This window comes from Pyrgilauda ruficollis, unplaced genomic scaffold (assembly GCF_017590135.1).
Source record: "Pyrgilauda ruficollis isolate IOZ18807 unplaced genomic scaffold, ASM1759013v1 scaffold18, whole genome shotgun sequence".
NCBI lineage: Eukaryota > Metazoa > Chordata > Aves > Passeriformes > Passeridae > Pyrgilauda > Pyrgilauda ruficollis.
Window position 1 is genome coordinate 5302374 of NW_024516984.1, and position 14922 is coordinate 5317295.

The following is a 14922-nucleotide window of genomic DNA, read 5'->3' on the forward strand; positions in this document are numbered from 1 at the left end:
CCCTCTACCTGGCTCCAACCTCCTTTCAGGGACTTGTAGAGAACACTAAGGTCCCTCCTGAGCCTCCTTTTCTCCAGGCTAAACAACTCCCGCTCCCTCAGCCACTCCTCACAGGACTTGTGCTCCAGACCCTTCTCCAGCTTTGTTGCCCTTCTCTGGACACGCTGCAGCACCGCAATGTCCTGTCGGGCGCCCCTGGCCCGCCTGCCGTGTGAGCACAGCCCAGGCGGGCAGGGCCGGCCCGGCGCGCCGCTCCCCCGGCAGAGCGCACCCGGGGCGAGGCGGGTGGGCGGCGGGGGCCGGCCTGCCCGGCAGCGAAATCCGCCCGCGGCGCCCGACGAAGGCAGCGCGGCCCCAGCGCCCCGCGCCTGGCGGAGCCGCGGCCGGAGGGAATCCAGTCCGGGTTTTGGCGCCGGGGACCGGCGGCGGCGAGGAAGGGCGAGCGGGAGGGGACCGCGCGCTGCGCCCGACAGCCGGGCCGGGCGGCGGGAGGCGGCCGGGCCGGGCCGGCCGGGCGGAGGCACCATGCAGGCGCGGCGCTTGGCCAAGCGCTCCAGCATGGGCAGCCGGCGGCTGAGCGCGGCGGCGCCGCAGGTGGACGCGGTCCGGCCCCCCAAGCCCGAGAGCGCCTGGAGGCCGCCCCGGCGGGAGGGCTCCGCTGCGGCGCTGGAGGAAGAGGACGAAGAAGAGGACGTGGTGGTTGAGGTGGAGGAGGAAGAGGAGGAGGAGGAGGGCGGCCTGGGGAGCGCCCCCCCGGCGCTGGCCGGCCACGGCAAGGGCCCCCTCCGGGGGAGCCTTAAGGTGCGTCCCAGGAGGGAGCGGGGCGGGGGCGGTTGAGGGGCCCGGGCCGGGGTGCGGGGCCGGCGAGCCGGGCCGGGCCGGGCCGGCGAGCGCTGGGGGCGGCCTGGGGCTGGCGGCGGGGCTGGGAGCGGGCTGGCACCGGGAGGCTGCGGGGGACTCCGACGCCGGGCGGGCCGGCCGGCCCTCCGCGAGTCCCAGGCGAAGCGGGAGGCGGGGGCGGCTGGCTAAAAGCGGGCGGGGGGCGTGGGGAGCCAGCGGGGTCTGGAGGAGTTTGAGCGTCGGGAGTGGAGACTTGGCTGGGTGAAGCGCGCGGCTGGCGGGGTTGGAGGGATGTTCAGCCCGGCCGAGCGCGCAGAGCTGTTCGGAGAGCTGTGCCCGCGGGGCGTGCGAGCTGCCGGGGCCGGACAGGGCTCCTGCGAGCGCGGGTGGCCGTGGTCAGGAGGCCTGGGTGGGCAACCTGTGGAAAGTTTAGGAATGCAGCCCTTCTGTGCAGAGGCCCGATTCAAATCCCATCGAAGCGTGCGCGGGCAGTGCGCTGAAATCGGTGTGGTTTGGAACAACCTGATGAACACACCCACTGGCTGAGATCCTGCAGATTTAGGCTTAATGATATTATTATGAAGCGTTTTCTGTAATTATTTTTCTCTTGGCATAACCAGGGTAGTAAGATTAAATCTATGTATACTAGTATAGAGGATTTGTGTGGTAGATGTGCACTGGTTATGGAAAATAAGTGTGTATGAAAGTTTAAAGGGTACCCATTTGAGTTGATTTTTATTTTTTCCAATCTAGGTAATAATTCTTACTTAATAAGAGTTCAGGACTGGATAGTTAGGAGCGCTATATTACCACTGGGATCTTTCCTGTATCCACAGATGTGGGGAAAAAGAAGGAAACAAATCCTAAACAAACAGTACAGAAAGGAAAATGGCAGCAGAAATGCAGTTATCCACATATTACTTCAGAGCAGTTTTGTTACAGCACTGAGAGAATCATACTGACACAGCTGGGTCATCAGACTGTAGCTTGTCACTGAGTCTATCAAATGCCATGAATTGGTTATGGTGTCTGGGTCAGGCCATCCATGGTACTGAGGCCTGACAGGCTGAAACAACTTTTTTGCAACGGAACCAGCACTTGACACTTGAATGATAGCCTTAGGATGAAGAGCACCATATTGGGCTTCTGGTCCCATCATTCTCCCCTTAGTAATGAAGGTCTTAAGTGGTAGAGGAGGCTTAGAGGAACTTCCTGGGTGTACCTAATAGGAAAAAAGAGTGAAATTCTCAAGTGGAGCACAATGAACTGAAATATAACTGGATTATATAGGTATAATCTGCATGTAACATGTGAGTGTACTGTCCTCTTTGTCAACCCTCAACATGCTTTCAAGCAGTAGGACTGGTAGAGGTTGCTGGTATTTCTGCATTACACCTAGGAGTATGCATACATACAAAAATATTGTGCTTGCATGTATTTACTTCCTTGAATAGTAAACCTCCCTCATAGGTGAGATTAGTGTAGTATGCCTGTTAGGTTACATTTAGTGTACATAATAAACTATCAAGTCACCGTTGATAACCAGGTGCACATATTTACCCTCCTTGCAGGAATGTTTCTAACTGTCATTACCTGCTCGGTTTCTGCTTTCTCTGTTTATACTTTTGAGTATTATAAACTGGGAGGGCTTAAAATTTAACACTGTAAATAAGTTACCTTTGGTTTCTGTGTATTTCTTTAGAGATTGTGAGTGTGGGAGTTCTCAAAGCTTAATGGGAGGGTTCTTCCAAGTAATTTTAAAGTAACAGATTAAACTTCTCTGCCTTTGGCATTGTGTTTCTGAGTGCTTTTAAGCCTGAAATGACTGAACTGCAAAGGTGTTTCCCAAAAATAGCTCTGGCTATATGGCCCTGAGTGTCTCGGAAGGTGGGTTTTCCAAGCAGGTTGTGTTTCTGTTAATGAGAGAAGCAGGCATAAAATGGATACTGAGGTCTGACTGCAGAGCATTGGGAGAGTAATAGGACTGGCACAATCTGGTTGTGGTTTGTCAGCTGGAATTCCTTGCAAATGGCAAAGTGGCACGGAGTCAGCAGCATTTGATTTCCAGACACAGACTTCTGAACTGGGGACTGGGAGCAAAGTATATTGAAGAGGTGTTCACTCCTGAGAGACGGCATAAATTGTTGCATTGACCAATACCTTCATGATAAGAGAAATCCTAAAGAGCTTCAGAATTTATTTGGACTTGAAAGCAACATGATCTGGGTTTTGCAGTGTGTGCTGTCTGGATAATGCGGTTAAGAAGCATCACATGGTGTTCAGGTGTGTATTCACATGTACACTTGATGTCTGTGCCCTTGGGTGGAACAGCATTTCAAAGCTAGAGGTTTTGGGGTTTCATGACAAAGTCACTTCTATGGACTGCCTGTGATACATGGATGAAAGCATCATAGGGTCAGCAATGGAATTAATATTGTTAACAGGTGCCTGAGAATTTGGTCCACTAGTCAAAATCAGCAAAGTACTGGCACTATCAAGTCATACAGTCTCTGCTCCAGAAAGAAGTCCACCGTGTGGCTGCACCTTTGGTAGTCTAGTTTTGACCCTCACTCTTAAGCATGGGGATGGAGAGGATGAAGTACCTTATAAAGCTAAATATTATTTCTCCAGTTTCTGAAGTTGTAGAAAAAGAGAACATCTATGGCAAAAAAGAGAGACTGGTGGCATGGGGAAGATACACAAATTGTGTCTGTATGTTGCTGTGTATGTAGCTGTGTAGCTGTCCAGGAGGAGAACACTGGAGAACATTTTTGTTGCTTGTTCTTCCCTGCTATGCTACCTTTCTGGAAGCAGCACAAGTATGCTCTGTGTTGCTGGTGGGTAATGGCAGAATAAGCAGAGAGTCTTGGTGAGCCTGTAAAGCCTTGTTGGGAAGTGCTGTGGTTTTTTACTTTATCAGAACTAGTTCATTAATCTCTATATGGAAACGAATTACACCAAGGTGCTGATTATGCAGACTCATTTTGCACGTGAAACCCTTTTTGTGCAGCCCGTATTTGCTCTGGCTGCATTTGGATTTTCAGCCATTTAAAATGAGATGAAAAAGTATAAATAGTGTAATTGCTAGTACTTTGTCTTGAAGCGTGGGTTAATTTGCAGTCCTGTGTAATTCATCTTTTGTATGCAGCCTAGTTCAGATATCACAGCCACGTTAGTACCATGCTGGGGTTGACGTAGTCTGTGGAAACTGCTGAGTTTGATGATGGGGAAAGAAGTTTTGAAGTAGGATCCACCAGCAGTCTCCAATGCTGACTTTATCGGATACTTAGAAGAAAACCCCACTGCAAGTAGCAGAATTATGCCAATTTGTCTGTAAACCATCAGAGTGTTATGATTGAGAATGTGGGCTAGTAGTGAACATGGGCTTGTGACAACATGCCAGCATGTTGCAATGTTTTCTCTGCTGGTATGAAAAGTAAAGGGGTTGGTGCTTTCTTCTGTTCAGCCCAATTGAGTTCCCAGTTTATTTCCAACCCAGTTTCTGTCCCCAGGCTGAGAGTATGGACACAGGACATTCCTAATGCAGCAGATTATGGAAGCTGCACCTATTCCTCACCCATGGAACTAACTGTTACAGATACTGGCTTGTTTGTGAGCACCTCTTCATAGTTCAGAAGGATGAATTTCCCACAAGTGGATCTGATCCTATAAATACATAGCTCCCCAAATTATGGAAAATGACCATATGAAGAGTCTGAAAACTAAAGGCCCAGAGAGCTGTGCAATGATGGTAGAGGAATACAAATGCCCAAGCAGTATAAACAAGACTTTAACTTCATGTTTACACTTTACCATTGGGCTCAGTTTCACCCACCTTGTGAAGTGAAATTTATGACAGGTGCAAAGTAAGGAGCATGTACAAGTCTGATCCAGAGGTTTCAGAGTGGAGATGGCACACATTGGTAGGAGTTAATGAAAAATTATACTTTTGGACACAGCTTTTATGGTTTGTTGTGTTTTGGGTTGATTTTTTCACCTTTTTTTTTTTTAAAGAAAAATATATCTGTGTTATATATGGGATGCAGAAGAATCTTTAGAGCTTGTGTGGAAGAAATCAGTTGCCTTTTAGTTATGTGTTGTTCAGCTGTGTTAAATTCACTCTGTTCTCTTTTGCTCTTTCTTTCTAAAGCCTGGTGTGAATTCATTGCTGTCCTTTAAATTAGACTTTCAGCTTTGCTGTTTCAATGGGCTATATACTCATTGTGGACAAAAAAAAGTGGGTTTTCCTGCTTGATTAGCAAATGTTATTTAATTTAGCTTTCATGTGTATGTGTAAATGTATTTTCAGAGGCAATTTGCAAAATACAAGCTTCAAATACCAGATTTGCTTAGTGGAGTAGAGACCTTGCAAGACATATTAGGAACTTAAGAGGAAAATAAAATGTTCCCTTTCAGACTAATAATGATAATGTTATTTTTATGAATACTGCTAGTTATTAGAACACCAGAACTCATGTCCTGAACTTGGAGCCTGTTAGGCTAGGCTGTGTACAAACTCAGAACAAGCATGATCCTGGTCTGTCCAATTTTACAAAGAGCAACATGAGATATGAATGGACACTTATGGACTGTGAGGAACAATTAAAGGGTGAGATGAGAGAGGCAGATAAACACCAGCAGCTTGGCCATATTTTTGTAAGTAAATAAAGTTAATTAATTTTTAAATTTCAAACTTTGTTTGGTTTCTTGTTCTTCTGTGAAGAACTGTCTAGTGAAGTTGATGTGGAAAATTCATGGCTAGGCTTGGGATTTTTTTTTCTTTTCTTACTTATGACAAATTTTTGAAGTTTATACATAATACAGATTACTGGAGGCAGACCTGGGGGTGGTGAGAAAATAAGATAGTATTTTTTTCTCCACTCTCCCCTGATAAAGAATGAAAGGGACTAATTTGCTGGGGATGTTTTCATGTAATTTTGTTGCTGTTTGGACACAGACCGAACAAAACCACTTTGCCTCTGAAAGGAATTGTATTAGAAAACTGTAACTACTAACAGTTCTGGTCTTTATTTGCTGTATTCTTTTTGGTCTAGAATGAGGTCAGTTGAGAGTGATGAGTTGACAACCTTCAGGTATTCAGTATGTACCCATGGATAGAGATGTGCTGCTCAGTCTCTGTCACAGAATGTTTGAGTTGGGAAGGGACCCTGGGAGATCACCTGGCCCACCCCCCCAGCTCCAGGAGGGTCATGTAGAGCTGATTGCCCAGGACCATGTCCAGATGGGTTTTGAATATCTTCAAGGTGGGAGACTCCACAGCCTCTTTCAGCAGCCTGTGCCACTGCTGGGTCACCCTCACAATGAAGGAATGTTTCCTGATGGTCAGAGGGAACCTCCTGTATTTCTGTGTGACCATTGCCTCTGGTCCTGGCACTGGGCACCACTGAGAAGAGCCTGGCTCTGTGTTCCCTCCATTCAGGTGTTTCTAGGCATTTTTAAGATTCCCCTAAGCCCTCTCTTCTGGCTGAACAGTCCCAGCTCTCCTCATAGGAGAGATAATCCAGTCTCTTATCATAGAATCAGAACAGGTTGAAATGAAAAGCACCTTAAAGATCATTTAGTTTCAAGCTTCTTGCCGTGGGCAGGGATGTCATTCACTGACTAGACCAGGTTGTTCAGAGCTCCATCCAACCTGACCTTGAACACTTCAGGGTTGGGGCATCCACCACTTCTCTGGGCACCTGTTCCAGTGCTTCACCACCCTCTGAATAAAGAATTTCTTCCTAACAGCTACTCTAAATGTCCTCTTTTCATTTTAAAACCATCACTTCATCCTGTCACTATCTGCCCATATAAAAAGTCCCTCTCCTTCCTTTGTACCTTGGAGGTACTGGAAGGCTGTAATAAGGTTTCTCCAAAGCCTTTTCTTCTCCATGTTGAAATCATTCTGGTAGCCTTTTGCTGCAATTTCTTTGGTGTGTCCATGTCTTTCCTGTATTTGGGATCCCAGAACTGAACCTGTCATTCCAGGTGTGGCCTCCCCAGTGCCTTAGTAGAGGGGAAAGGATCACCTCCCTCCACCTGCTGTCAATACTTTGATGCAGAGCAGGACATGGTTCAGCTTTTTGCCACTGCTGGCTTATGTTCAACTTCCTGTCCACTGGGACCCCAGGACCTTTTCTACAAAGTTGTTTTCCAGCTGGGTGGCCTTCAGCACAAACTAGTGCCTGGGATTGTCCCTCCCCAGATCCAGGACTTCACATTTCCCCTGGTTGGGTTTCTTGAGGTTCCTGTTGGCTTATTTCTCTAACCTGTCAAGGTTTCTCTGTGTGGCAGCATGACTGTCAGGTGTATCACCCACTCCTCCCTGTCTTGTGATCCCTTTCCAGGGATCAAGGTGAGGATGATCAGCCAGCCTGTAGTTTCGTGGTTCTTCCTTGGAGATAGAAGTGACATATTTTTTTTTTCATCTTAAAACTAAGTATTGAGAAAGTGCTTTTCATGGGCTGGTAATTAACATTTGTAATGTGTCCTGTGACAAGTGCAGATGCACAGACCATCTGTGCCTTTGTTGATCCCATGCTCTTCCAAGCTTTCTTCAGACCCAAGGTTACAGAGAAGTCTAAGAATCCTGTAAATCAGCTTTGATCCCTCAAGTCCTACTCTGTTTTTCCAGCTGCTAGATTAGAAATTCCAGTGTTATAAGAGCACCAGAGAGCTCTTTCTAGACTGTGGGATAAATCGCTGCCTCAAAGATGAGAGTTTGGCTGCTTGACCAGCCAAGAGCATGCTGGTCCTTGTTGGTGTCTGCTTTGTAAAGTAAATACTGTGTGGATTGAGCAATGATGCTGCTTTTTTTTTTTTTTTTTTTTTTTAATTCGCTCAGAATGAGTCCACATTGGCTTTATAATACTTTCAAGTGATTTATTGAATTGCTTATTTCTAAAAATAGTGAGCAGCTTGACTAATACTGCAGCTTAAGGCCAGCCCAAAGACTACAGAAGGACAATAGGTCAAAAGAGAAACTCTTAAGTGTTTTTGTTTATTTACAAAAATTGAACAGGAAATAGAAGGTGAATGAAAAGAATGTTCATTAGCTTCTCTGGGAATCAGCTTTAATTTCATGATCTTGTGTTCATGTTTTTCACTGTAGCATGTTTCTGAGCAGAGCACACAGGAATTTAATGTTACCACTGCTGCTGCTGAACAATCTGTGGTAGGATCACTTTCACTACTCTGGCACCTTGCCAAACTTTCCAATCTCAAATGATTTTTGCAGTGACATTTGTCATATTGTATTAAAAAGTACATGTGTGGGTGGTATTTGTTGTTTGACAACAAAACTAATGAAGACAGGAAACTGAACAACTTCTGTTGCTTGGACTTTGAATGAAAATACAGATCTTTTTATTTCTGTTTTTCAAAACATACAGAGTCTAATTTCCATAAAATCCTGACCCAGCTGAAGTTGATGGAAAAGTCCTGCTAGTTTAAGCAGAATTAGGATTTCAGCCCAATTAATTGAACACAAGTATAAATCTATAGTAGACTAAAACCATTTCATAGTGGTCCTAATAATTATAAAAGACTGTTATAATCACTAAACACAGAATCAGAGGGAAGATAAAATGCCTCAGTGATCAGATACTGATGTGTGAAATTATATAGCTCAGTGTTTTGCTATCTTTCATGTATTTTTTTACATGGCGGATAAAAGATTATTTGAACTTTAAATGGGCAGTGCTGTTAAAACAAGCAGTCAAGATTGGATGGTTACTTAAATTTTATTTTGTGCTTCAGCAGATAAGGTGGCTGATGCCTATATCCTACTGACATAGAGAGCAAATTGTTCAATCACCTTCTATAAACTGGACTTTGTAAAGCTGGCAAGATAAACATTTGAGCCAGCCTGATCTTTTATGTATGTATGCATATCCCTTTAAAATGGTGTAAAAAAACTCTCATTGGATCCTTTTTACCTCATATTTCTCAACAGTTTTCTTTCTGTAATGCAGTGATGAGAAATGTGAGTACCTCCAGAGGAAAAAATCTGATTTTTCTACTTTAAAATACTTTAAAGAGAACACTGTGATGCAGTCCTTGCTGCCTTTAGGTCTTGGTCAGTGGTGATCCATAAGGCCATGGAAAGCCGTTCACGTCTGGTTTACAGAGCCATACAGAAGAAGCAGTGAAATGAATAAGGGTGAATTGGTGGTTGGTAAGGATTTACAGTGATATTTTGCTTCAATATGTGTGACCAACATTGTTTCAGACAATTGTCCCTACTTTTTCAGAGCAGGAGAGAAGTGCTTGGTCTTGCAGGTGTTTCTTTCTCCATGCTGGTAGGTCCATCTGCTGGAGCAGCAACATGGGTAGCATAGAGCGCTTTGTGCCTGGGCACTGGATGTGCCACAAACTGGAGTTCGTGGAGTTTATGTTTCATCAGTTCCAAAAAGGGTAATGTATTCCTTTCCTCCAGCTCCCAGTTACTCACAGGCGGCCCTGTGGTTGTGCCAGAATTCATTGTGTGCTTTTGTGGGTTACTGAAACAGTGGATAATACGTGCAGCAGCGTCTGTAGACTCTGTGGTGTCCTTCAGTTATGGTGGATCAAGGAAGCGCTTGCCAAGCATCTTGATAGTGCAGAGGAAAAGATGGGATATCACAGCTAGGACAGGCATATGGAGGAAAGAGAAGGTTAGAAATGGAGCAAGCCTTCGTCCTTTAGAAGACGGAAGCCATGTGGCAGTTGGACTGTGCTTTACTTTGGGCCTGATGGTCCTTCAGGTTCTTTGTGAAGGCTTTTCTCCCGTGAGATATTGCTGCACCCCTGTAGTGGTTTGATAGAGGACTGTTTCCTGGCGCAGCTGGAGAAGGTGGCCTTTCGCCTCTGCATGTTTTTACTGATGTTATTCTGTTGCTTCCAGGGGTAACGAGTTGTAACTGTGTGATACTGTTTATTGTGTAGTCGGACACAAAAATAAACTCTTTTTTTTGGCACCTCTCCTAATCTGAACAGCAAAACTGCTACATGATTTTGTCTCGAGCTGAACCCAGGCTTGGGAGAATCTTCTACTGGAGACAGTGCTTCTTGCTTGTTCTACTCCATTGAGGGATCGTGCTTTCTACTTCCAGGCTCAAGATCTGTTAGAGGAGATAAGGACTTGTGCTTAATTTTTGTCTTGTAATGTCTTCTCCAGGCTTTCAGCATCAGGGATCGGCATTGGCTCTTTTATTCACAGCACCTATTTCATTCAGAAGTTAAAACAGTTGCATATATCTGTGAACTCCCTTGGTTTAATTTCACTGAAATGCCATAATTTAAACAAACAAATAAAAAAGAGCAAAGTTCCAGGATGTAAAGGCAAATGGATTGCATTTCTATACCCTTTTTAGTGATCTAAGTCTGCAGTATCTCATCTCAGCTGGCTGCTTTCAAAGTCAGACAATAACTTTAGACCTCAGAAATCTCACACCTCTGTATCTTAATTGCAAGAGATCTTGAAAATAAAGCCAACCTGGTTTTCTTTTCACTAAAAATATCCTACTGTGTATCTCTGCCCAGTCAAGAGGAGGAGGGCTTTCAAATGCAGATGTACCAATCAAGGTGTTTTGCTGAGGAGCAGTGAAGCAGCATTTCCAAAACCTTCTGCTAAGTGTGGAGAGTTCCCCACTGCCTCTGTAGTTTGATTTTTGTGAGCTCTTACTTGCTTGATAATGAATGAGATTTTAGAAGTAGTAGTACTTCTTTAAGCTGCTGCCATCCTTATTGATACCAGACCACCAGCAGATGAAGAGAGGAGCAAGGGGAGTGTCTAGTACATCTTCAGCAATGGTCTTGAAATAGTTAAAAAATATTTTAATTGCACATGAAATTCAGCTAGTAAAGGCCATATTGATATATCAGTAAGACAGTCCATACACAAGGCTGTATTAAGCTACATAAGCTGTTGTATACAACTTCTTAATCTAGACAGAATCAAAATTTGGGGCAGCAAAGACAGTAGGTCCTTTACCACTGGATTCTAGGACCCTTTTTGCACCTCTTACAAGTAAAATCACCATTTTGTAGAAAATATGTATTCATAGGCATACCATAGAAAATACCCTGACATGAGGTTTCAGAACTTCTGTCACTGCAGCGGGAACACCTGGTTTGATGTTTTGTTAGTTTTGCTCACTAGTTGGAGCTTGTAAGTACATCTAGTAATGCAACAGAAATAAGAACAGAAAAGATTTGTTTGAACTTCCCTGCTACCTCACATTAGTGTGCTTGGTTTTGTCTCCTATTCCAGAGGGTTTTTTTCTCCTATTCCAGGGTTTTCTCCTGTTCTTCTTGACCAGCCCAGGGCACACATTTCCAGGCCCTCATCTGTTCTCTGTGTGGCCACAGGTTGCTCTGGTGGCATTGGGCATTGCTTACACTGCTTTCACTGCAGGAGAGGTGAGGGAAACCTGCTGCCTGGCAGGAACTCTTCCTTCCCACTTGCAGGGTGAGGCACGTAGGTCCTTGTAAGAAAAAATATGTGATAATTGGTTTAGTTAATTTTAAATTTGCTTTCTGTGCAACCAGTAATTGGGAAGACAATTATGACTGCCCATTCCTGGGCTGCAAGTCCTGCTAAAAGCATGGTGGAGTACCAAGCATTCAGTGGTGAGCATGCTTGGTGAAGATTGTAGCAACAGAATTCCTAAATAAAAAAAGGAACCTGTTTTTTGCAACTGTGACCCTCCACTTTCCTCCTGTTTAAGGCTTTCCAATGTACTGTCTATATTTTTAGATGTTTAGAGGCAGCGTGTTTCTCAGGCACTTGTTTTATTTAAGAAAAGGAAAACAGGGCTGAAATAGCTCTGCTGAGATCCTGTCAGTGATGCCAAGCCTGGGGGCCATTGTCCAGTTGGAACCCAGGTAGCTGGGTCTGCAGGGTGGTGACTGCAGGTCACACCCCTGTGTGCACAGCATAGCCAGGACACAGAATAGAGTTATTTCTTTGAGATTTAAACACTGCAAGCAAATTTAGAATATGCACACTTTCAGTAATTAGTATTAAAATTTGGTAACTGTTACTGATTGGTGTCTGATAATGTTAGAAGTTATGTCATGTACTTTTCTGTGAGGAACTTACTATGCCTGCTTATGGGATGGGAAAGAAAGCTACCATACTTCCACATCTTCATTCATTTGTTGATGTGGTGGAGAGAAAAAGGCACAAATATCTCTGAATTATTTTTGTTCTGACCTGAAAATGGTGTATGGGAAGGACCATGAATTCCCAGTGTTCATTGGTGTCTCCCCTTGTAATCTTAGTAAGACCTTTCTGTCCAACTTTAATAACATTTATGCTTCCTGTGCCAGTTAGTGTAGTGTTTCAGATGTCAGAAATACTGACAGTATTTCAGATGGTGGTAGTTTTGTTTGGGATACAACAGGTACCTGGCTGGGTACTGGATTTCAAAAGTGAGAGTGAAAGTTTCTGTCATTCATCTGGGTAGATTCTCTATAACTCAGAAACACCTTAAACTGGTGCTGAGATATGTGGGTTTTGTTGATGAGCTAGGTTTAGCCAGGTAAGTGCTGACATACACGTGAGGATGATGGGAGGGTAGAAACTTCTTGCTGACTCCATTTCTTGCTGCATAACACTGCATTGTGAATCCAGGCAACTTAACATGCATGTTTCAATTACAAGAAAATATATTCTATGTGTGGTTTTCTGTGTTCAGTCAAATGAAGATAGGAACCTTGTCCTAGCCTGGTTGAAGATGAATAGTACATTACTGTACATTAATGTGTACTATATATTGTAAAGAACACTTACAGTGACCTTAAAATGCATTATGTTCTATATTGTTAGAGACCAGCAATTTATTAATGCTTAGAGTGATTAGATCAACATGATTTATGTGTAATGAGCAACTGCTGGTGAAGCGAGTAATTAAATGCAAAGTATACTCGAAAATGTAATAATACATTGAAATTCAGGGCAGATTATTTCCAAGCATCATTATGAGAATCTGTATTATCTCTTTGTGTTCCAGTATGAATAGAGATTTCTGGCAAAATGGAAATTTGATACATTCTTTCCTTCCAGTGAGGACACTTTTTGAATGTCAAAAATTAGAGCCTTTTTACGTAAAAAACCCCCCCTGTTACAGGAACCTGAAGTGGAAATATTGTACGAAGCAATATGAGTAAACCAAAATCTTTGTCCTTCCAGGGATTTAATTTAAATATTTTTTACTTGCATTGAATTTTGGTAGCAGGTTTGGTATTTCTCATTTTTGCTTGTTGTGTTTTGTTGCGAACTTTCTTCCTGATTTCTTTCTTGTTGAGAAAAGTGGCTTATCCCTGTTCCCAGAGCATTGCCTGGCTGTTCAGGTTGGCCTGAAAAGGGCCTTGCAGTTATTGAGCTCTTGTTTTGGCTGAACATTTTAAATGTATGTCATGTTGCATATAAACATTTCATTCTTGTTTCCCATTAACATGCTAGGCTGAAATATATTGATTCCTTCTTTCACTTCCCCATTGAGTTGCCTGTTTGTTCTGTAATGGATCAAAAATATTGCTAAAGCCTTGTTTAATAAAAAAAAATCCTGGAACTTTTGTTTTCTTACCACTTTGGAGTTTTATTGGCAGTCCCAAACACTTAGGATGATTACATCTATTTCAGAAAACGGAAAGAGGTGGTCACAAAGCCAGAATCAAAAAACTGTTTATGAAAAGCAGCAGAGTTATACAGCAGGTTGGCTGGTGCTAAAGCATCTCATAGCTAATCTGTCTAATCTGGTGGTTTTTTTTAATTGGTGTTTAATGTAAAGAGTTTTTTGATGGAATTAGATCAACTGATTACATCGTAAATCCGATGGAAATCAAAAATCCACATCCAAAACTGTGTCTTCTTTATCAGCTATGTAATGTTAATATTGTGCGTAGGCCTAGGACTCTCTGTAAAATTATTTATCTATTGACAATGCAAATAGCCAGAATTGGAGCAGTGAGTTGGGTGATTGCTGGTGGGGGGTTTTTTGATATGTTTTTTTTAATTAGCATGTTACACCCCCACACACATACCACCACCCCTCAGCCCTGCCTCCCCCACTCTGGAAAACAGCCTAGTGTGGCTTGTGAGGGATCTTGGTTTTTTTTGGAATGAAATGACACTGGAGTTGAGTCCAGTTAGAGTGGTGTGTAGGTGAGGTAAAGGAAATACAGCTTTATGGGTTGAGGGAGAAAAAGAACTTTGTACAAAAATGGATACATGACAACGGCTTCGGGATTATTAAGAAACTGTGGGATTACTCTGAGCTAGATTCCCAAAATGTATTTCCACTAGTGTGTTTGTTTATAAGGAGCTTTGGATGCAGTCAGCTTTTCTACAGATACTTGCCTTGTAAAATAGTTTTATTGGTTTGTAGAGGTACTTCTTTGCTTTTATTATAAAATTAGCTTTGTTATCTGTATGAACAAAACATAATGGCACAAAATAGGCCACAGTTGGAAGATTATTGACTTTACTCAATCCTCTGAGATTCAAAGTGTGTGTGGAAGGGACATGCTCAACTTTCTCACATGTCTTAGTCCTTCCAGATCCCAGCAGACATTATGAGGAGAAATAGAAGTTAGGCAGTGTCCCCCCAGCAGGCTGAGGGGGCCTGCTGGGCTCTCGCTGCTCTGCTGCTTGACAGTGAGCTGCAAGCCTCTCTCTGCCGGGGCTGTGCTTGCAGGCCTGTTTCTTGTCAGGCAGATGCAGTCACGCTTGTGATAGGATCTCCTTCATCTGGTGTAAATCAGCGTGGCTTCGTGGCAGGTGCTTCATCGAGTCCCAGGGGTGGGAGGCAGTGCTCTGTTGAGCTGGACAGCTGCCATGTGGAAATCAACCCTTGAGATGTTTATAAAACTGTCAGCAAAGTAGGCATGGTATGTGGTGTGCCAGTTCTTTCAATAGTTTGTTGTATTTCCATCTGTCTGTGTAGTCTGTTACAAAGGCTGTTAAAAATGACATTTCTATTCCTGCTGTGCCCACCTGAATCCACAGGTTCTGCATCAAAAAAAAAAATAGGACATTTGAAAGAACATGGGTAGGAGTCAGTTTTCACATTTGAAGATATATTTCCATACAGT

At 43.7% G+C, this 14922-nt stretch overlaps 1 protein-coding gene across 1 annotated transcript in view; it reads left to right on the forward strand.

Annotated features, from left to right (window-relative positions):
* Positions 1 to 488: 488 nt before the first annotated feature.
* ZNF704 (zinc finger protein 704) overlaps positions 489 to 14922 on the forward strand; it is an 86228-nt gene continuing 71794 nt past the window's right edge. Inside the window, exon 1 of the mRNA XM_041464345.1 lies at positions 489 to 801. Coding sequence (XP_041320279.1) covers positions 526 to 801 — 276 coding nt within the window. The 5' untranslated portion in view covers positions 489 to 525. The remainder of the gene's footprint in view (positions 802 to 14922) is intronic.